This window comes from Drosophila montana, unplaced genomic scaffold, assembly GCF_035044405.1.
Source record: "Drosophila montana isolate Dmon_TW-CO22-7 unplaced genomic scaffold, ASM3504440v1 contig_3529_1, whole genome shotgun sequence".
Classification (NCBI taxonomy): Eukaryota; Metazoa; Arthropoda; class Insecta; order Diptera; family Drosophilidae; genus Drosophila; species Drosophila montana.
In genome coordinates this window covers 117,419-140,280 of record NW_026998408.1, presented here as the reverse complement: position 1 = coordinate 140,280, position 22,862 = coordinate 117,419, and the positions used below count along the sequence as shown (strand labels likewise).

General features: G+C 43.7%; 1 protein-coding gene across 2 annotated transcripts; it reads right to left on the bottom strand.

Annotated features, from left to right (window-relative positions):
* Positions 1 to 474: 474 nt before the first annotated feature.
* unc-5 lies at positions 475 to 22,432 on the bottom strand. Of its 2 annotated transcripts, XM_064692205.1 has the most exons (10): positions 22,159 to 22,432; positions 10,884 to 11,753; positions 9,462 to 9,746; positions 9,199 to 9,369; positions 7,109 to 7,162; positions 5,583 to 5,879; positions 3,263 to 3,391; positions 2,997 to 3,183; positions 2,377 to 2,450; positions 475 to 2,292 (listed from the first exon to the last, which is right to left on the bottom strand). In XM_064692205.1, the coding sequence occupies exons 2-10, from the start codon at positions 11,527 to 11,529 to the stop codon at positions 935 to 937; spliced, it is 3,201 nt and encodes a 1,066-aa protein (XP_064548275.1). In that variant the 5' UTR covers positions 11,530 to 11,753; positions 22,159 to 22,432; the 3' UTR covers positions 475 to 934. The 2 variants fall into 2 exon arrangements, with proteins under 2 accessions (XP_064548275.1, XP_064548276.1); XM_064692206.1 differs by lacking the exon at positions 7,109 to 7,162.
* Positions 22,433 to 22,862: the final 430 nt, after the last annotated feature.

Here is a 22,862-nt window from a genome sequence, read left to right as displayed (position 1 = left end):
TTTTGCATATAGGACTAAATTGTATGCTTTTATTCATTGGGCCATTAAATATTCGTTATTATTGTTGAAATATTCTCAATGATGTTGATCTTGTTTTCTTGTTTTCTTGTTTGATTAACGATTTTCTGAAACGACAGTTGTTAACTTATGAACTAGAGACAAATACAAAGGTTATCACTTGAGTATGTCTAACAAGCTACTCGTTTTCTCTTAATGTTTCCTCCACTACATTCTATATGCTTTCTATATATGTATGTATGTGTGTATATATGTAAATGTGTGTATGTGTGAGTGTATATAGGTATGCTACGGTAACTAGAGTCGGTTGAGAGTAAATTCAACGATTTGGCAAACAGTTTTCAACTGCCCGAATCTGGCAGATGGGGGGAGGGTGACGGGAGGGGGGGGGGGGGGTGGTGCACATTTTTTTATAGTTAAAGTATCTTTGTTTGAATGAATACCCCTACTATATATTCGATATACGCAAAAACTACAAACTAATGTTTAAAACTATAAGTTTGCTAAGCCACAAATAACTTGAACATAATCGTAAACTTACATTTAATTCTATATAATATATGTATGTATATATTTGTGTATATTTAATGTATTTTAGTTGTAGTATCAAAAATGCATGGCACCCATTGGGGAACAGAGTTCGTTGAGCAAATGTTCCAAGTTCAAGCTACACATACTAAATATAATATATATATAGTATCTTTAGCTTAGTCTACGTAACTAGTACAGACTAAATGACTATGACTATGTCTATGCCCTATGCCTAGACTTTGATTACATTTTTAGCAAGTTTCATATTTCGTTTCGTTTCGTTTCCCATTTCGTTTCGTTTCCCGTTTCGTTTCAATTTCTCTTCGTTTTTAAATATTTTTCAAATAAAAGGCAACTCATGAACATGTTTTGTTTAGTCTGCGACCTAAATCCACAGCGGTCCTATGGTGTCCACTATGATGTCCAGCACATCCTGCCGTCCCATCTCCTTGAGCGTCAGCAGCAGCGACATTATGCAACTGGAACTGGAACTGTTACCGTTAGAGATGCCGCCGCTGCCGCTGACCATGCCCCCTGCCCCGCCCCCTGCCCCACTATTCGCGCGACACTCCCACAAATTGAGTATCTGTTCTGTGGGCGAGGGTTTGGTGGCAAAGTATGCAATATAACGATCCGTGCTCAGCTTCTTGGCCAACAGCCGCCAATCGCGTTCGTCGGCACGCGGCGGATCCAAGGCGGCGCATATCAAACGCTTCGTGACATGCGGCAGCTGCACAAAGTCCAACACACAGCTCTCGTTCACATAGTTGCCCTGGCGATCTATCGAGATGGTCGTGTTCGTTGTCGAGGCCAGCTCCTCCGCCGAACCCAGTCCCAGGCTCTGTCCCAGTCCGGGCATGCTGAACGTGTAGAAATCGAGCTGCTCCTCCCCTTGTCCAAAGTCGACGCAGAGCGTCTGCTGCTGCTGCTCCTGGCGCCGCACACTGAACTCGCAGTGCAATATGGAATTGTTGCTCAATATGTGCTGATAGGGTATCGCATGTTCGTATAGCCCATCTCCCGCATCTCGCACTCGTATATTCAGATTGAGGCTGTTCAGCACGAAGCCAAAGACCTGACTCTCGCCCAGATAGCTGCCGCCCAGCTTGCACTCGACATTGGCGCATATATCCCGGCTATTCGGAAAATCCTTGACCACATAGATGCGCAGGCTGCTGCTGCTGGGCGGCGTCTGTTGGCTGAACGCGAGCAGCTTCATCTTGATCGCCGGCTGCTGGATGCGCGGCTCGGCGACGACGGCAAAGTGTCCCAGCTGCTCGGTCATAATGTACACGGCCGTCGCCTCCAGCTGCACAAACATTGGCGTATTTATTGTCTCCTCGCCGACAGACACGGCCCGCCGCCAGCTGACATTCAGATCGTCCTGCTCGCTGTCCGCGTGATAGATGTGGACATGCCATTGCTCCGGCGACAGCAGACAGTGGGGTATCCTTAGTATCACGGGCTTGATGAAGCCGTAATTGCGTGGCGCACAATGCACGACGCTGCTGCACAGCAGCGAGCTCTCCGTGGCGCAGGCAATCCGACTGCACTCGTCGCTCAGCAGCATGAGGGAGACGTGCTTCTTCAGGTGCTTGCCAATGGCCAGCTCTGGGACAAAGAGCAGCAGCTCGCCGTTATAGAGCCGCAGCTGGCCGCCGTTGCTGCCGAGTAGCTCGTAGCTGCTGCTCTTCGAGGCGTTCAGTATGGACAGCTTGGCATTCATGTCGAACGTGGAATTGGCTACGAAGGGGAGGAGGGGAAGAGAGAGAGAGAGAGAGAGAGAGAATGAGCTGTGATTGGGATTGGGTTTGGTGGGTCACTTACAGGTGTCCGCTGTGGAGGAGTCGCCCGTTTCGGATAGATAATCCGCGCTCAAGTCATCTATGGGATTCGTGTAGCTGTAGGGGGGAGAGAAAGGGAAGAGAGGTGGGAGAGAGAATTGAGAAGAGTTAGTTGAAGGATCCTTTTTAATTTATAGAGAAAACTGACGGAAGTCGACCAAGGGATCAGGCTGAGCTGTTCGATTTATGTGCTTAGCATCAAAGGATCTTAAATATTCGGGGTCTAAGACCAAGACCAAGGGCTCAGGATGAGCTTTTTACCTAATGTGTTTAGTATCAAAGGATCTTAAATATTTGGGGTCTAAGACCAAGGGCTCAGGCTGAGCTATTCGATTTATGTGCTTACTATCAAAGGATCTTTTAAATTAAGAGTCTATTCCTAAAATTCCACTTGAGGAATAATTCTTAAATGGTCTACCGAAATTCGATGATATAATGTTCTTTTCCATCTCTCGCAAATTGGAGTAGAGACTTCTTCATCTGCTCCGAAGCCTCTTTGCATACTTAAAGGCACATAAAGTGTACGCAGCTATCGAATGCAATTCAAGCCCAACGAATAGTAATCCGCTTTGTGGGATTAGAGTAGAAGTTTTTGCAACTTACTTGGCCGCCAGGTTGGGCACATCGTAGTGATGTTCCGTAACGCCGACGCCGCCGCAGCCGACGATGTGCTCGCCGGGCAAATAACGATGTCCGGGATTGACATAATCGTATCCCAAATTGGCTGCCTCGATGTGCATGCGCATCTCCTTCTTATCGACAACGCCGGGCATATAATCCGCGTCCATAACTGCAACAAAAAAACGAAGGGAGGAACAGGAAACGTGTCAGCACAGATTCAATTGCCGCAATTCTCGAAGTCGACTCACCTGAACGGGCCATGTTGTAGTGCGGATTGTGGCGAATGCCGCGGCGGGCGCAGCAGATGAGCGCGGCGCCAAAGGCAAAGCAAACGGCTGTGATGAACGCCAGGCCCAAGTACAATGTCCAATCGAAGTCTGTAAAGGCAGAGAAAGGGGGGGAGGATTGAATAAAACTGCTGATTTTTCGGTTTTTAATATGTGCCTCGGCGTGAAATTCCCCGCACCAAAACCCAGACTCTGCCTACAACTGCCAATCTCAATCTTTGTCTTTTGTATTAAAAAGAACATACGCAAAAGTTGAGTCAACCAACAAAACAGAAACCAAACGCGGTCGCATCCAAAAATGTTGCCATCAATCCAAAGCAGCCATGCGTATCCGTCGCTCGGTCTGTCGGTCGTCCGCTCGGTCTGTCGGTCTGTCGGTCGCCCGCTCGCTCGGTTGTTCCTTCTCTCTGTTATGGCCTGTATATGTCTGTATTTAATGTTTTATGTTTGTATGCTCAGACCCCCTCGGTCCATGGTTGTTCAATTCGCTCCCCCGACAACAATCCGGCGTCTATTTCGCATTATTGTGCGCTACCCCCTGCTGCCTCCCGTCACCCCTTCCCTTTGCCCCATTGCGCCATTGTTGCTCGGCTTGTTTCCGTTGCTGTGATTGTTGTCGTCATTGTTGGTGGCGCTGGCGGTGACTGGTTGGCGCTGTGCCGGGCGCAAAAGGAATCGCTGCAGCGCAAGGAATTACTCCACTGTATATGTATATATATATTATGATTATTACACACACACACACTCACTCACACACACACACTCGGAACGCATTATACAATGTATGAAATGAGCAATTATATTCGCTGTAAATCAGCGACAGCGCTGCTTGCAGCATCGGAAGCATCCTTCGCTTTGAATGGATCTCCCCCCGACTCCCAGACTTTTTAGACTTTTCTTGCGCTTTCGCTTTTCCATTCGTTTTTTTCTGCATTTTTTAGACTCCTGCCTGCGACATCAAAAGCGTATTTGTCATGCTAAGAGATTAGAGGGAGTATAGTACTTGCCCATCCCACGCCCCCCCCCGGATTGCCAGTTGCCACAATGGCCACATAATAAAGCCTCAGGACTTTGGCTACAACTGTTGCAGCAGCAGCCCCAGGGATATTAGCCCGGGGTCCAACTGGCGCTCTGAGCCGCAGCAAATGTAATAAAATGGAAAATAAGCCAAAGGCTCAAGTCAAAACCAACAAAGTGTCACTCTTCATTCGCAGAAACTTTTCAACAGCAATCAAATAACATGCAGAAAAAAACGAATCGGATTGGTCTAGTCGCAATTGTTCGACTATATACCCAGCACCCAATGTTAAGAGCTTAACTGTGAATATGACAGACACTCTGAATATAAAATGTTGTGCTTGCAATTCCTAAGACCTCCTAAATCGGAATGTTCGTACGGAGAGATGCTTTCTTCTGGCTGTTGCACACATTTGTCCAAGTCCATTAAGCCCTTGTTTGCCCAAGCCCAGGGTATTAACCAAAGGAAACCCGTAAATGTACCGAAAATGATGTGTTGAATCGTTGCAGAACTTGCCACTGCTGATCCTTTCAATTACACACTGTGACAGTCGCATAATTGATCCCAATGGACCCTGGCTACCCCCAAAAAAGGAACTATATTTGAGTTGGGTTCAATCGCAAATCGCACACGCACACGCACTTCTCGCCTCCCTGATTGCAAATCCTAGACCAAACAGCAGCAACAATGACATGTCGAAAGCTTCAAAGTGGTTGGGTATATTGATTGGGGAGAAGGAGTTGCTAGTCTGGACGTTACAGCTGAATGATACTCTATGCTGTCGTCATCTTTGCTGCGTTGCCTAATTATCTGGCAAAAAGCTGGTAAACATGGGGCGCAGATTCTTAGCTCGGGCGCCCAACGTGGGGTAGCTGAAAATTGGACTGCGATTGATTTGCTGCGACCCTTTTTCGGAAATACTTAACGCAGTCGGTGATTTGTGCTAGCGCAAACAAGTGCAGATTGAGTGGCTGGGTGGTTGATTTATTTTACCATTTTTATATTATAGAGCAGTGGTTGGGGGCGGACATGCACAAACAAAATGCACTTGGTTAATTTCCCATTGTGACAATCAGCGTTGAGTGCTCGGCTTTTGTGTGTGGCCCGTTCGGGCCACGTTTCTGGTTCCTGGATTCTGTGTCTGTTGTGCCCACTGTCACTGTTATTGTTGTCTAACTGTCTACTTTGTTGCCGACCGACCGACAGACCGAGCGACCGCCCGACTGCCTGTCTGTTGTCTGTTGTTGTCATAAACACACTTACCGTCCTTGCCAATCTGGCATTGCTCTCCACGGCATTCGGCCGTTTGTATGTCTTTTCCGGCGCACAATGATTTGCCATATCCTGAGCCATCAGCGTCGCCTCCGTTGTTGTTGTTGTTGTTGTCGTTGCTGGCGCCATCGCTGCTTGAGCTGAGTGCTGCAGTCAGCAGCAGCAGCTCGCCGGCTTCATCTGCCACATCAGCGGCAATTGTGGCGTGCGTCAGGCATTTTCTGCGACGCACTTGTATGCATTCCGCCGAGCAGACGCTCCACTCGCTCCACGACGACCAGCGGGCAACTAGGGGGGAAGAGAGGAAGAGGGAGAGTGAGGCAAGCTGTTTAGAAATCAAAAGTCATATTAACATGATTTAGCACACATTCCCGACAGCTTCAGCGGCCGCAGTCATTTATCAAATGGCGCCCAACGTGGGATATTTCTGCTTTATAGAGCTGTAAGCGGGCCTCGCATTACATTTAACTAATAGATGCGTCGCCGCAATTATGGCACCTTTATACCCAAACTAAATGCAACCCTGGGGAGCTCTTCACACAAAAAAATTTCGTTCCCAGCATATTTAAGAGCAGAAGCAAAAACTCCCTCTGCGTTGTCTCGAGTAAAAGTGATTGTCATTTTAATGCTTTTCTATTTTCGCATTTTGCTTCGTTTATTTCAATTTTTTTGGCTTTGTTTGTTGGGGGGTTCCGCCAAGTCCGAAAACTAAACAAAAAGCGCAAAATGTGCATGTTGTGGGTCTTGGGGTTCTTCCCGGCCTGGCCGGGCCTGGCCTGGATATATGCCTATGCCAAACTCATATATATATCGGCATTTGCCACTTCCTGTGCCCAAAAGCCACCCCCGTCGAAAGGCAAGTTCTGCTCGTCCCCATCATCACTTTGCCTAGGCTAGCAGTTAAATTATGTGAGTGTGTGTGTCCGGGTGTGTGTGTGTGTGTGAGTGACATGCCCACTCCAGCTAACGCATCCTGCTGCTCTACCCTGCTGCTCGCCCCTGCTGCTCGCTTCAAGGGTCGTCGCCAGACTGTTGCATGAATCAGACAGCGAAAATCGTGGTAAGTGATTTTTAAGTTGCCGTCAACAATGACGTCACTTTGCTCTAGGAGGAAGTGGGGAGGGGGTATGGGGGAAGAGACAACCCGAACTAAGTCAGTTAGTCCGGCAAGAGCTTCACAGCTTTGCGATTGAATGAATGAATGAATGTGTGAATGAGTATTTGAATGAATCGCTCCACGGTTCGTTGGAGCCGGGCCGGGTTACGGATGCTGCCTTCGGCACAGTTTAATACAATTGTTTATTGAATTGTAAAGCGTAACCGACCGAGCTCCCGAAAAAAAAAACGCCAACCCTCTAGACCAATTCCAGCTAACAATTTCGAGCTCGGCTCGTTAAGCATTCAACTTTAACACAATGTCATATTGAAACCCCATTTTTAAGCCCAGCTGCAGCTCCTTCACTTTTTCTGTTGCTGAATGAGATGCACATTGTCAGGCTTTCGTTTTGGGAACTTACTGCGCTTACTCGACGAAATGTCAAATCCATCAGCGCTCACAATTTGAGTGTCCTCTGTTGTTGTCGTCGTTGTCAGCGTAATCACGGGCGTGGGCGTGGGCGTGGCAACGGTAAGCAGCAGCGGCAGATGAAGCGCCATAAGGTTGACACGATTCCATGGGGATGAAAAAAGTCACAAGTTGAAGATGGAACGAAAAAGGAAGAGAAAAAAAAGCGAAACCGAAGCGAAATTTAAAATTAATTTTATGACACACTTTTCATAGAAAAAGCGGCCCAACCAACCAACCCACCCCACCCCTCACCCCCCAGCCGCCCACTTGAAGTGTACCCCACCCCTTCCCCCTCCCCCTCCAGCTCCATTTGCCCCGCTTGTCTGTCAACAATTGCTCATTGCTGTGCCCGCTGTGCCAGACTTTCTTTGTGTGCGTGCGTGTGTGTGTGTGCACTACAATACAATGTGCAATACACAATAAATTTACATGAATAAAAGTGAAGAGTCTCAAACACATGCCGCCCGTGCGTCTGTCACAAAAAGCGAGCCGAGCGAGCGCCCCCACAGCTCGACCCGGGTCCTGCAGCAGGCCCAATGCCAAAACCGAAATCACGTTGTGTTCCCCCTGATCCCCCCTGCTCTCTTCTCACCCCCCCCTCGAATGCCTTTGTCACCATTTAGTCAGCGGCTGGATGACTGGTATGCCGCCGGCAGACGCCCCCGGGACCAACGGTGCCAACGGTTCCAACGGCGGGGTCGCCCCCCCCCCCTCCTCCTGTGCACGTCCAATCTATCCCATATATACAGATATATATCTGGATGTGCTTGTGGAGATATCTGTCGTCGTTTCAAAAGGCAGCTACTTCACAATAGCAGACGCAGCCGAATGCGTGTTTAAAATGAAATACTCGGCGCTCACTCAAAAATTTATTGGACTTCTGGTCCAGAAATGGGTAGCACGAATATGTTGTACGGTTTGTCAACAAATTAGCGACGAGATTTTGACATAATTATATTATTCTAGAAAATTCTTACTTTAGATTGTAAGAGATTTGTCTTTGGTGGAGTACGAATGGTTTTAATATGATACTTTTCTATATAAGGAATATCTGATTAAAATAATCTGATAGAAATAATGCCTTGAGATTGGCTTAAAAGTGGCTGAAACTTACAATTTCTTCTTCTGCCAAAAATTCCTTTAGCTGTAGTTAATCTGGCTTATGCTATAAAAGCCCCTTGGCCCAACTATTTGCTTCTATAAAGTATATCTTGTTGCCTTTTTAATTAAAGTACAAAATGCAACTAATCTCAGCCGCAACTGCATAAAATATTTGCTAGTTATTTCCACTTCTGATCAAATTAAGTGATTAATTAAATAAAGAAATAATGCATTTATCCTTCTCCGAAATATTATCAAAGTATATTAAACATTTTGCTTGAATCATTTTCGCTTTGAGATTGGCTTTGAAAGTGGCTGAAACTTAAATTATCCCATAATGTTATCTATGACAAGGCTGTAACTTAAAATTTCTCCTTCTCCCAAAATTCCTTTAACTGCAGTAGAAATTAATCTGGCTTATCATATTGAATCCCAAGAACTTTCTTCTTTAATGTTTATCTTGATAACTTTTAAATGAAAGTAAAAAATCCAACTAATCTCAAATATTTGCTACTTTTTGCTACTCCCACAACTCAACCTTCAATTAGGTAAGTGTATAGCTAGTTCGGCCTTGGCAATTTCTGCTCATTTTCCTGCATTTTGTTGTTTCTTTTTTTGGAACGCCCTCTTGAACTTTCTGCGGCGCAGTGCTTTGTGTGTTTGGCTCCCTGTTAGCTCCGCTCGTTGCCTGGGTGTGAAAAATGTGCGTCGTACTCGACGGGCTTTATTTGTGGGCTGCCGGAGGAGGGAGGGGGTGGGTCGGGCACACAGGGACGCAGGTGGCAACTCCCACAGGCTGTGCTGAGCTGCCATTTAAATTGACAATTTTCGTTGTTGGCACTTCAATTTCGGTTACACTTTAAAAGTTATCCCCCCACCGAAAAACGGGCAAAGCCCACAAATTTGTGGGCAACCAGAGGAAACACTTTTTGGGCATACCTGGACATGCGGCACAGTCCGCCGACTTTTGTACCTGGGGGCCGGCGCATTGGGCGCCCCCATTCAAGGGCATCGGGCTGGTGCAGGTGCGCGTACGCTTGCGGCCCTGACTCGGTTTACCGCTGCATTTGCACTCGCGCCACGGGCTCCAGGCGCTCCAGCCGCCATTTACTGGTGGAGAGAGAGGGGTATTGTGAGTTTCCAAAATATGTGTACAAACCGCAAATATATGTGCGTGTGTGTGTGTGTGTGTGTGTACTGACCATAGACAATGAGCACAGCCGAATCGGAGACACGTTTGCCGGCCAAATTCTCCGCGCTGCAGCTGTAGTTGGCCATATGCTGCAGCGCCACCTGGCGGAAAGTGAGCGTACTGCCGCTCACAGTGATGCCCGTCGTGTCGCTGTCGCCCGCTATAAGCGCATTGTTCTTGTGCCAGCTGAGCTTCGGCTCCGGGAAGCCGCCGGGCGGCTCGCAATGCAGTTCCGCACGGCTGCCCAGCTCCAGGCGCAGCGAGGTGGGCGACTGGCCAAAGGACTTGCGAATGTCTGCAATGGGGTGAAATTGCGGTTAGAGTAGGGTAGGGTAGGGTATACACGAGTAGGGTGCATGACGCAGCTGCTGCCAGTGGGCATATTTATACCCTTGCAGAGGGTATTTTAATTTTGTCTCGAAATGTCTCTCAGTTTTAAATATATCGTCATAAAACTTTGCAGAAGTCACGCTTTTTGTTGCAGACAGTACATATGTCGGAGCCAGCTGGATCGGACCACTATATCATATAGCTGCCATAGGAAAGATCGGTCGAAAAGTAGGTTCTTGTATGAAAAACTTTTTTGTTTATCAAGATATTTTGACCAAACACGGCATTTATAAGTTTTACTATTCGCCTCATATATAAGCAAAATCTTGTAAATATCGGACCACTTTATCATATAGCTGCCATAGGAACGATCGGTCGAAAAGTAGGTTCTTGTATGAAAAACTTTTTTGTTTATCAAGATATTTTGACCAAACTCGGCATTTATTAGTGTTACTATTCGTCTCATATATATGCAAAATCCTATTAACATCGGACTACTATATAATATAGCTGCCATAGGAACGATCGGTCGCAAATTAAGTTGTTCTATGGAAAACTTTTTGGTTTATCAAAATATCTTGTCCAAATTCGGCATTTATTAGTTTCACTATGCTCCCTACTTTTATGCAAAATACTGTTTACATCGGACAACTATATCATATAGCTGCCATAGAAACGATCGGTCGAAAATAAGATTTTTGTATGAAAATCTTTTTTGTTTCTCAAGATATCTTGACCAAACTCTGCATTAACTATTTTCCCACTGCTTCTTCCCAAGCATTATGAAAAAGTTCGATCTGCAAGGGTATTAAATCTTCGGCGTGCCGAGGCAAGCCCTTCTTTCTCGTTAAAACTAGAGATGGACGCGTGTCAGCTTTTAATAATGTTGATTGTTTAAGCACGCATTAGATCGTGTCACAAAGATTCTTCTAAATATAATATTCTATTTCACTTTTACTCAATTGTTGTTCCCTATTTTCCTCATGGGCTATATATGGGTCGTGATAAGGTGCGATAGGCACGAAAATGAATACCTAAACACGAGCACGATTGAAAGCACGACAAACGCTCAGCTCTAAGAGGCAACCTTTTGAATACTCACATGCAATATGGACCGTGGCCGCTTGACTTTTGACCACGCCGCGCGACGACCACGCCTGGCACTCGCACTTGAATGGGCCCTTGCCAAAGTATTCGTCGACAAGATCGCGATGTATGGTGGCAGTGACCTCCTCCATATGGACGCCCGTGTGCGGATCCACGTGCTTGTCGTGCGTCGACGGCGGCGGCTGCGAACTGCCGCTGCATTTGAAGTGCAGCTGCAGGGCATGCGATGCCTTGCACTTGAGCACCGCCGGCCGATTCTTGACCACAAAAACGCTCTCCGGCTCGCTGAGGAATATGGGCAGCGTGTTGCTGGCCTCCGCCGGGCTCAGCTTGCCGCCGTTGAACTCCTCCAGCAAAGTGCCGGCGCCCACAACGGAAGCAGAAGCAGAAGCCGGCCCTCGGCTATCCTCGCTGCTGTTGAGCCCAGCCTCCGGATTGGTGCGCTGTTGCGGATGCGGCGCTGTCTGCTCGGTGACCTGCGTCTCGATGAAGTCCACATCCTCGACGCTGGCGGACATGCTGCCGTAATCGCTGCCCAATGGCAAATCCCGACAGCCGGCCAATGTTAGCCACATTAGCTGCAGGCCAACTAAAACTATAATCACATTTCCGGCTTTGTGCAGCGACGACGACGACGTCATGCTTCTATCTGTCTTGCGCTTGTCTCGGCTCCTCGTTAATAATTCGTTGTCAGTTTTTATCACTGCTGTCGTTGTTGTCGTTGTTTTCTTGTCCTGCGTTTCCTGTACAGCAACAACTGCACCTGCTGCTGCTGTCGCTTCTCCTGCTTCTCCTGCTGCTGCTGAGGTATGCTGGCATTAGCTGCTTTGGGTTTGGGTTTGGGTTGATGTCGCCACGGCCCGATCTGTAATGTCAGATAAGAAATACACATTTAAATGGCTTTTACTGCACGTACTTCACTTGCATTCCATCCTCATATGTCAGAGCCGAACGACTACCTAAGCCCAACTCCTAAGCCTCAACAATTTGCCCACTTGGCAAGCACCGCAATGCCGCAGCAGTTTGTCAAAGCCACTGAAAGTGTCCATGAATGAACTAAAGTGTTCATATCTTAAGCGAAACACACACACACACACACACACACACACATACACAAACGGACCTACACACGCATTAATAGTCATTATGCCCAACGCTCAATTTTGTTACAGTCAATGCGACTGGCTAATCACCTACAGGAAATTGTTGCAGCAGGAAATTGTGATTAAAAAGAAACCTCATCGTTAATTAGAATACATTTTGTATTGATATTTGTAATGCATAGAAATATGCATTTCCACGAGGAAATAGATTTGGAAACTTTAAGATACATTGACCTAAGGAAAGACAAAAATAAATCGAGCTGGAACAAAAAAAATGTCAACTGTAGAACAATTTCCGGTTTCGAAACTCTGACTAGAATCTGGGCTATTTGGGAATATTGTGAATGATTTTGCGAAATCTTTAGGTAAAATACCAAAAGATTGGATGTATACCAAGCACATTCTATATATACTGAACAAATTTAAACTTAACAACTGAAAACTAAACTTTTTGAATGGATTTATTCAACTATGACCATTATCTCAGACAATACTAAGACGGAACGAGTTTCCTCATCCTCCCGTTAAGCATATTTAGCTGTAATACTTCTCTGAGATAATATAAGAACGATTTAACGTATATCTGGAAGCTTCACACATTCTTTATACAACGAACAAATTTATGCTTTATGAAGAGCATTTTCTCAGTATTACCATAATCTCAGACAATACTAAGACGGAACCCGGTTAATCATATTTAGCTGTAATATTTCTTCTAACTTCCTCTTTTACTAACTAACAACCTATTTGTAATACTCAGAACTCAGACAGGGAATCATAAAAAAAAATTGTATGCTCTTTTATTTAAATAATTGAAATAATATTAAGCGACATAAATGTAAATATCATGCAACATGATGATAAACATAAATATCATGTTACATAAGAGACCTATACCCCCCCACACTCCTCCACTTCAATGAACCTCTGCCTGTGCTTTGTGTACATCCTGCACTAACCACATTGATTTCCTATTGATGTCGTCAAGTTTCGTCATCATCAATCAACCTTTTGGGCCAAAGCCAAGCGATATGCCGCGCGAGTGAGGTGTAGGGCACAACTATTGTCTGATTAGTTATGCAAGTCATGTGTCAAGTTCTACGAATCGCTAGTACCAAATCGAAATATTAATAACAGCTATGTATACATATACTTATAGCCATGACCACGATAGATGGCCAGGCCCAAGCAGAGGCAGGCAGTTGGCCAGGCCGAGAGGCCCAAGCAGAGGCCCAAGCAGAGGCAGAGGCAGAGGCACTCGGTAGTCATTCAGGACGTGCTGTGTGTGGGAACCCGCAGCCTTTTGTCTTCTCTGTGTGTGTGTGTCTTTTGTCGTCTTTTAAATGTTATTAGTTGGCTCAGGCATTAAAATGCGGCCCCCAGCTCCAGGCACCCCCCCCCCCTACACCCCCCCCCCCCTCCCCGCACTTCCCTCTTTGAGTTGGAGTTTATGTGTTTGGCTTTGTAATTATGTATTAATCATGCATAAGTTTAAACTGCAGCCCCCGCTCTGCACGCTCTTAACTACCTCTGCCCCCCTCTCTCCCCCCTCCTCTCCACCCTCCTCTACTCAGTTTAATGTCGATATATAAATTGTTGCGGAAATGCGGCTTGATGTGAAATTGTGATTATGATTGGGCCACGCGTAGCTATAAAATGTCGGATAATAAGGGAATTAAATGGAAATAATACATATTGGATAGGCGTCTTCTACCCCTCCCCCTCCCCCTCTCCCTCTCCCTCTCTCTCCCTGTCTATCTCTCGGTCTGGTCATCACGAGCGTCATTTCTTTTGGTTTAAGCGCCTTTTATGCGTAATTCAATTAGATTTACAGGGTGCTTGTGGACACTTGAGTGTCTGTCAATATGTGTGCATGTGTGTGTGTGTGTGTGTGTGTGAGCTGACCAGATTATAATAATAGTATTCCCTCTGGCATAACACACACACACACACACTTTAGTTGTTTGTGTGCATTCAATTATAGCCGAATATTGAAGTTGGTTTTGTTTTCGATTTGTCTAGACTCTTGTTTGACGAGGCCATCTAATATATATACACACATCTTTCTATATATATATATCTGATATTTGCTGGTCTGCTTAAATAAATTAGATTTTCGGTTAAGCTTTTTGTAAACAAATCCCTCTCGTTTGTTACATGACTGATTAAAATTCATGCAAATTTGGCAAGCCAAAAAAATGATAATTGCTGCAAATTTATGTGCTTAATAATTATCGAGATGGCCATTAAAATTGTCGGCAGACTGTAAAGATTAATCAAAATGTGCCACATGAAATCGTTAAATTCCCGATTCACAATGTTGCCACGCCCATTCGCCCCCAATTGTTGTCTTATCGGGCGGACATGTGATGTACTTTGGCGCATTGATGCAGGCTTGCACATTTTGATACCCTGTAACTGAAGGGCATTTCTGGAGAAATGGTTAGGTGACTGCAAAAGCAGGTTTAAATATATATATATTATGTATATCTGATGCTTTGAGAGTATATATTCCAGCAGTGGCAGACGAATCAATATAGTCGGGCTCAACCCATATCAGAGACTAAAGACTAGAGTCGAGCTCAATTCTATATCTCTATATATAAAACTGTTTGTCCTGACTGACTGACTGACTGACTGACTGACTGACTGACTGACTGATTGGTGATCAACGCACAGCCCAAACCGTAAGAGCTAGGAAGCTGAAGTTTTCACTGTAGCTACCTTATTTGATGTAGGTGCACGTTAAGACGTTAATGGAGGTCAAAGATTTGGTGGGTGACGTTTCGCGCTCAAATTCATTTCTAGAGATCTATAAGAAAAATCATTTGAGACGTGTTTCACACTTTTCGCAGAATTCAAACTTCTTCGGGGGGAATGCGATTTAAAGATTTTTTGGGCGAAGTTTTAAGTTGTGTCCGATTTGCTTCAAACTTATTTTCAAAGCTCTAAATAAGAACTTAATTAATACGTATTTCAGCGATTTGGGAAATTCCACCCGCAACAGTGGTAAATTGGCGGAAAACGGTTTTATGAAAGTTTTTGTTTACCATCCGATCAGTTTCAAAATCATTTCAAATTTTTTTGAGAACATTTTATAACATACGTGCCACGGGCAAGGCCGGGTTATACCCCGCTAGTATAGTATATAATTATCCCACATTTGTCAAGCTATGAGTATGATTTTGGGCATAAACAATCAGTAATAAATTATTTCCTGATTCCAAAAGCATCAAGGCAAACAATTATTGAATACACGAGTTATTTGGCAAACATTATACAAAAGAGTCCAGTTTCTAGGGTAACTGCCAGTCTATCAGAGTGCACTGCCGTGCACATTGCTCGTTGTTTAAATAGATTTTTAATGAACTGAAGTAGGCCAAATGGATTGTGTAAAGCGCTTATCAGCGGCCTTTCATTCTGTGTGCACTTTATAATCGAATGGATTTTATTTATTGGAACCGCAAAACACATAAAAAAACGAAGTTTGCACTGATTTCGGCAGAGTCGAGACTGACAGACGAGACTGACAGACAGACTGACAGACTTCAGATTTATGGCCAGATAGCAGAGTTTTCTGCGTGTGCATATAATCAACTTATATTGTGTGTTTGAGCAAGGGATGCTCGAATAGAAGAAGCAGCAGCAGCAGCAGCAGCTTCTTCCGCCTGAACTTTTCATGATTACACTCAACTTTTTTTTTGGCGGAGGAGTAAGTCGCAAGAGGCACTCGCTGCCGAGGAGGAGGCGGCAGGAGGCAGGAGACAGCCGTCATGCATGAATGAATGAATGAAAGATTGCGTGGGATAATCGGCGTCGCATTCAATTTAATTTCACAACTATTGCGGGCTGCCTGCCGCCGAAGCCCTTCCTGTGAAAAGACAAGAAAAGAAAAGAACTTTCAAAAGTTGTGCCCCCCCCTCAAAGAGGGGGGAGCGGGGGGGAGCAGAAAACAAGTGAGCATTCTATAAAATAATTGATGACTGACTGACTCAGTCGTTGGCAGCAATCATTTTTATGCCTCTGCAGTACTCCAGATACACACACACACACACACGCACACACACACGCACACACACACGCACACGCACACTCGTGCGCACTAAAATCAAATGCCACTCGAAATTCAGCGGCAGTTGCTGTGCGACGCGCCTGAAGATGAAGCTAAAAGCTGAAGTGTATCTCTGCCAGATGCCGCTGCTTCAATTGCGTGTGACTTTTCGTTGTGTGTGTGTGTCTGTGTATCTGTGTGTGTGTGTGTGTGTGTTGGAGTGTGTGTAGTTATGTTGTACAATCAGTGAACATCTGTAGCGCAAATGAAATCTTCAGAACTTAAGGGACCGTGCTGCTGCTGCCGTTGTGGCAATCGTTGCCGCATGTGGATTTCACATGTTGCGCATTTTGCCCACACACAACACACACTCGCACACACACTCGCACACACTCGCACAACACTCTGCTGAGCCTGCTCTCTGGATAGCATAAAGCGCAGCTATTGTGAGCTCGTTCTGCGCTTGCCTTTTAATTTCCTTCAGCTTTTTCGGGCCAGTCTTGTAATCAAACAATTAAAGATGATTTTAATTAATCTATTTATAAGCGGCACAACTCACCCCCTCTCTCTCTCTCTCTGTTGTTGCGACGCCTTCATAACTGCTCAAAAATTTATGCGACTTGACAGCGAGGGGGGCGGCGGGACGGGGAGGGTGGGTTTTGTCAGAGACATGACGACAACAACAAACGGCATCTTTAAATTAATTAAGCGTAATTGTTGTTGAATTCGAAACAACAGTTTCGCAGCCATGAATTATGCCCGCGTATCTGCTGCTGGCGCATAGATACATATGTATCTACAAGATACAAACACAATAGATTAGATGTAGAAACGGGCCCCGGACCATATGCATGCAATAAGCATATTATTTATTATGCCACATCAGTTAAATAAGTGGCACAAACCGAGCAACTGAGCACAACTGAGCACAACTGATGACTCTTATCATTTGTATCTCATTAGAAAAGTTTCAATCTAGCTCAAAGCTGACCAGCAGCCATTAATTGGAAGGGGGCAGTTGTTGTAGGAGGGGGGAGGGAGAATTGTGGCGAAACTTATTTGGCACAAACTTGGACCCAAAGCTAATTTATGGCGCCCAAAACGCCAAACAAATCGATGGCAGCCAACTGATGTTTGCCTACACTCAATGCCAAGACACTTGGCGACCTTAACTACACTAGCCTACAAACGAAAGGGAAACATAAACAGAAGCCGTGAATAGAGTTTGATGTAGATATAAATTGGTCTGAGCAAGGCATTTAAAGAGAGAAATAGGGAAGATGCTCCATAAACAGGAGACTAGATCGAATCACAATTGCAAGGATCTATCTCCTATCATTCCTGCCTACATATTAAAACCAAGAGTCAGTCTCATTGAATCTATCTTGCTTTCCATTTCGTTCTAGAGTTTAATTTGATGACTGATATAAATTGATTTAAACCTAGCATAAACAAGGAACTAGATCGACATTAATCGGGCTCAAAATTGCAAGGCTCCAAGCCTTATTATTCCTGCCTCCACATTTAAACCTAGATTCACTTCCATTGAATCTCGCTTGCTTTCTCTTCCATTCTAGACTTCCTATACTAACTATTTCCGCATTAAGTCAGCAGATGTAGGTTCTTTATCTTTGGTTACCTTCAACTTTTACTTTGCGTCTATCGAAAAACAACTTTGTGCCCTTAATGCGCTTAACTCATGGATAGATAATGCATTAGGTAGCTCACACAAATTTATCAACGTTGCATGCTAATGCCCTTTCTTCAGATAGTTGTTGTACTATAGATACATTTTGTGTAGCCCACAATTTATGATGCGTATTCTTTCAGCTACCTAAAGAGAACAAAGGCCAGTTACGAATTTATATTTCTATTTCCATGTAGATCTTATGTTGTGCGTATCGATGATCGACATCTAATCCAATGCTAAGTCGCCGCCGATGAACCCGACTGTCCCCTCACCCTCTCTCCCTCTGCCTTTCTTGTAGGTAGCCGTTTTTAGGAGCTCTTCTGTCTTGGGCTTAAATTCCTCGTTGCCTGCATTGAAACATGCGTTGTTCTTGGTTCTTTTTGGGAATGACAATTAATCACCGCAGGAGTCAAAGATGTTCGACGGTTCATGTTCGCTCCTCCCGTTCCCATTCCCGTTCCCGTTTACATTCCCTCAATTCCCTCTATTCCCTATCCCATGGAGGTTGTTCCCATGCCAATGGACCCGGGCTTGTCCTTAAACCAAACCCTTGTTTGTCGAGCTAGAAACATAGTACAGAGGAGGACCGTGGAACAACAGCTGTAAGCTGTAGGTTGCTCAAATTTGTACAGAAATACAACCCCTAAAATTATGACTCTATATTACGTGTGTGCCTATGTGTGTGTGTGTGTGTGTGAGCGTGTGACTTGGAAAGGGTAAATTGTTAAAAAAAAGCCAAACATCGAAGTGTGAGTCGCGTTCAAATCATATTCATTGCATTTGTCAAAGCCTGAGAATTATTTTGAATGTCGCTGCTGGTTTTGTCACTCCGCCCGTCAGTCTGTCAGTCCGTCAGTTTGTCTGTCAGTCAGTCCAGCTCTGAAAGGGGATCATTATATGCCAATTGGCGATTGTTTGTTGCCCACTCGTTAGCTCGACTCGTTACACACGAGGGCGGCCGCATGAGTACCCGCTTCTTGCCAGGATATATTATCCGAATTGCAATTACTCGAAATTAGTGCAACAATTGCTAAGGGAGTTCCCAATTAATTGATTGATTTGTTTGCCACTTAACACAAATCGTGGCTCATTTATGACTATTCCAATGGAATTTGCATAGATTATGCAATTCCTATATAAAACTCATTTTGTTTATGTTTAAAGTTTTTGTAAATTAATGAAGACATTTTTCAAATTGAAATGAAGCTGCAAGTTGTTATGAAATAATTCTTATAAAAGACATTTAACCTTAAGTTTTTTATATATAATTAAGTTTTATTATAATTTTCTTAATCACTTTAATTACTTCCATCTGCAAATTGATGAAGACTTTTTTCAAATTGAAATGAGATTCTTAGTATTTATGAAATAATTCTTATAAAAAGCATTTAACCTCAAGTTTTCTATACATAAATACTTTTTTAATTTTACTTATCACTTAAATCACTTCCATCTTAAATAATTATTATAGAAAACATTTAACCTTATGTTTTCTATATACTTATAATTAGGTACTTTTATAATTTCCTAATCATATTAATTACTTCCATCTGTAAATTGATGAAAACTTTTTTCAAATTGAAATTAGGCTCCAAGTTGTATTCTGATAATTCTTCTAAACAAGATTAAAACTTAATTAAGTACTTTTAGAATTTTTCCTTATCACTTCCATCTTAAATAAATTCTTATAGAAAACATTTAACCTTATGTTTTTCTATATATAATTAGGCACTTTTATAATTTTCCCAATCACTTTAATTACTTCCATCTCGAGTTTCCATTGATAATATAAATTTTCCAAAAAACAAATGTTACGTCAACAAAAATTCGTATCCCACTGAGTTTTTCAGCTCTCCGTTTTTATGGTCTCAATTTGATGGCCACCTTATTTGGCCCCAACCGAAGGTGATTCATTGAGAACTTTTTGGATATTTTTTGAGTGTCGAAATGTGGCAGCTTTTTCTGGTTTCGATTTATTAGATATTTTCCAAGGGGTTAACTCAATGAACAGCCCTCGTTCTTCGGGGGGGTTGGTAATTGCAGTACGCATTTGAATTTCGAATTTCTGTGAGAGTTGAGAATTTGAATTTGAATAACGGTAACATGCCCAAATTATAACTGTAATTGCGCGAGCGTCGCCTGCGCTTTGTGGCATGTAGTACGAGTTGTTGTTGCTGTTGTTGTTGTTGTTGCATCTTTTATCAATGCATTAAGTGCCGCCGCGCACTCATTATGAGGGCCTCCTACCCCCCCCCCCCCCCTCCCCACACACACCACGCCGCCGCCGCGACCCTCGCTCTGAGAAGAACAACAAAAATATATATAACAACAACAACAACAAATACACATGCAGCAGCAAAATCATAAAATAAAACAAAAAATAAATAAAAACCAGAAAGAAAAAACATCTTCAGGTCGCCGAACACCAAATACCCTTCTGCACATATTTTTTTTAATTTTTTTTAACAATATTTATATTTAAAATCTGCCTGCTCTTTGGAAAATTATTAAATTTTGTTGATAAAACGTTGACAATTATTAATTACGTGTATCTTTATGTCTGTTTAGTGTAGGGGGTCGGAAGGGGGGGGGGGGGGGGGGGGAGAGTTAAGCACATATAACAACTACTTTTTTATATATTGTTAATCTTTGTAACCGATTGATCCTGCACTAGATATCTAGCTATTATAGCTATTTGATGTTCTTCTTAAGCTCCTTTTTTAGGTGCAAAAGTGAAGCGATACACAAATTAGTTCGATCTTCGACATATGCCTACATTCAGGATTAACTTCAATCAGACCGACATTACCATATCCTCTACTCTTGCTAAACAATATGGAGTATTCATTTATCAAAACAAAAACTCAATTTTTGATTCCTCACAATCTATTCAACCTATTGATCCCGTCGTAGATAATATATCTATTGGATGCATAGTGAAGCGTTTCATACACAAATTGGTTCGATCCGTTCGGATCGTAAAAATACGGATCTATGCCTAGTTGCCAGACTGACTTCAAACAGACCGACATTCCCATATCCTCTTCTCCTGGTGCTCAATCTAGAGTATTCAGGCTCGAAGATCAGCTCATTTCATGCGCTGCACATTTCGTCTATAAATTTAAATACCCTTGGCAAGTGTATACATATAAAAAACAAAAAAGTAAATAAAAATGGAAAATACACGCTGGCGTTCAAAAGGGCACGCTTTTCATAATAAACATTAGCGCGGCGACAGAGCGACAGACTGTCAGACTGTCTGTCAGTCGGACGGACGGACGGACGGACGGAGCGATCTGTGCGACCCGCCTGCCTCCTACTCCTCCCACTCCTCCTCCTCCTACTCTTGGTCTGTTGTAGTTCGCCCTCCCTCCGTCTCCTTTCTGTTTCTCATGGTTCGCTGGCGTCCGTTCTGCAGTTTTGTTTGTTTGTTTGTGAATTGGTCGTCTTTAGTTACACTTGAATACGTTTTGTGTGTCCGACTCTTTCTGTTAGTGTGTGTGTAAGTGTGTGTGTGTGTGTTGGTGTGTGTGTGTGTGGGTTATGGCAGTTGCCCGGCACTCGCTCGCATTCACACTGCACTTCACCTACTTCGCTTGCACTTTGGCGTGCGCTTAAAAATAGAATTGCATACTTAGCGGCGCAGGAAGCGGCCGCTGTCAACGGCTTTGAACCCCCTCCCCCTCCCCCCTCCAACGCTCCACACTCAGAGAAAAATTAGCTTATAATTTCAAGTTTCGAAGGAATTGAAATTATGTGTTCTTAATAACAAAAACATCTTGCAACAAAAGACTTCAATTAAGTATAAAATACTTTGAATAAGAAGATGCCTACAAAACATTTCGTTCTTCAACTAGATTTTGACATTGACAAAACAAATGTTAAAAAATTTTAAAAAAAAAGTACTTTAATTAAGTATAAAATACTTTGAATAAGAAGATGCCTGCTTGAAATTAGCGCTAAGGTGCTCAATGATAGTGCAACATTTCTTAGATTAAGTGTTGTTTTTGAGGTCTTAAAATATGTCTTGAATTATGATTTCTGATATCAAGTGTGAAGGAAGAGAATCCAATTGTTCTTCAAATTTTCAAAACATTTCGTTCTTCATTCTTTAATTAAATATGAATTAAACAAGTTTTCAAAATTGACAAAACAAATAACTTCAATTAACTATAAAATACTTTGAGCAAAGAGAGGCCTACTTAAAGTTAGGATCTTAGACTCAGTTTTGTTTTTGAGGTCTTCAAATATTTCTTGAATTATGAGTTTCGCGCTTAGTTTAATCAACTTGGGACTTGGCTTTTGATATTTGTGCAATGTTTTTCGCCGAGTGCACAGCCCGGCTGCCTTTTGTCTTGGCCACAAAACTTGCTGTCCAAGTCCAGGCTGGGGCGTCTTATTATAGCTAAGCATGTCGGCTACTTACGCGTTGTTTTTGTCTTTGTTGTTGTTGTTGTTGCTATTTGTTGTCTGCTGCAGTGCGGGGCAGCGTTGGGCGTGGATGTCAGCAGCGGCTGCTTATGAGTAAACATGTATCCAGTTACAATGTTGTATGCAAGTGTCCTGCGTATCCTTTTTGAAAGGCCTGCCCGAATTGTCCCTCTCTCGCTGAGCGTAAGTGTGTGTGTTTGCTTGGGACATCTGTAACCTTATCGCCGCCTATACACTTTAGTCTCTTTAGTTTTATATGCTCGTATATTCGTTTTTTTGTGTTTTTTTGTTTGCGCTGCGTATCCTGCTTCAATATTTCATAGTTGCCGCCAGCTGGCTATGTGTGTGCGTGTTTATACACATACACATTTATCTATATACATATTATGCATTAAATTGAACACTTCACATAGTTGTTGCCACACACACACACACACACTCGAACAACGCGCGCACGCACACCGTTTCAAATATCCTGCTGGTGCTCTCACAATATCAACATGATAACGGCAACAACAACAACAGCTCAGCAGTGCGCGGCATTGTTATTGTTATTGTTATTGCTGTCGTTGCTGTCGGCAGCGTGCACACACACACACACACACACACGTACGCACGCACAGTTACGGCGCGTATTTGGTTCCCGCATAAAACTCTTCGATCTCTTCACGTTTTCGATCGCACGTTCTTTTTCTTTCG

Excerpts from the sequence above, each read along its gene's own strand:
- unc-5 (XM_064692205.1), bottom strand. The coding sequence starts at position 11,529 with ATGACGTCGTCGTCGTCGCTGCACAAAGCCGGAAATGTGATTATAGTT. Across the intron at positions 9,370-9,461 it reads GGCTGTGCTCATTGTCTATG|TAAATGGCGGCTGGAGCGCC; the intron begins GTCAGTACACAC and ends TCTCTCCACCAG. Across the intron at positions 3,392-5,582 it reads ATGCCAGATTGGCAAGGACG|ACTTCGATTGGACATTGTAC; the intron begins GTAAGTGTGTTT and ends CTGCCTTTACAG.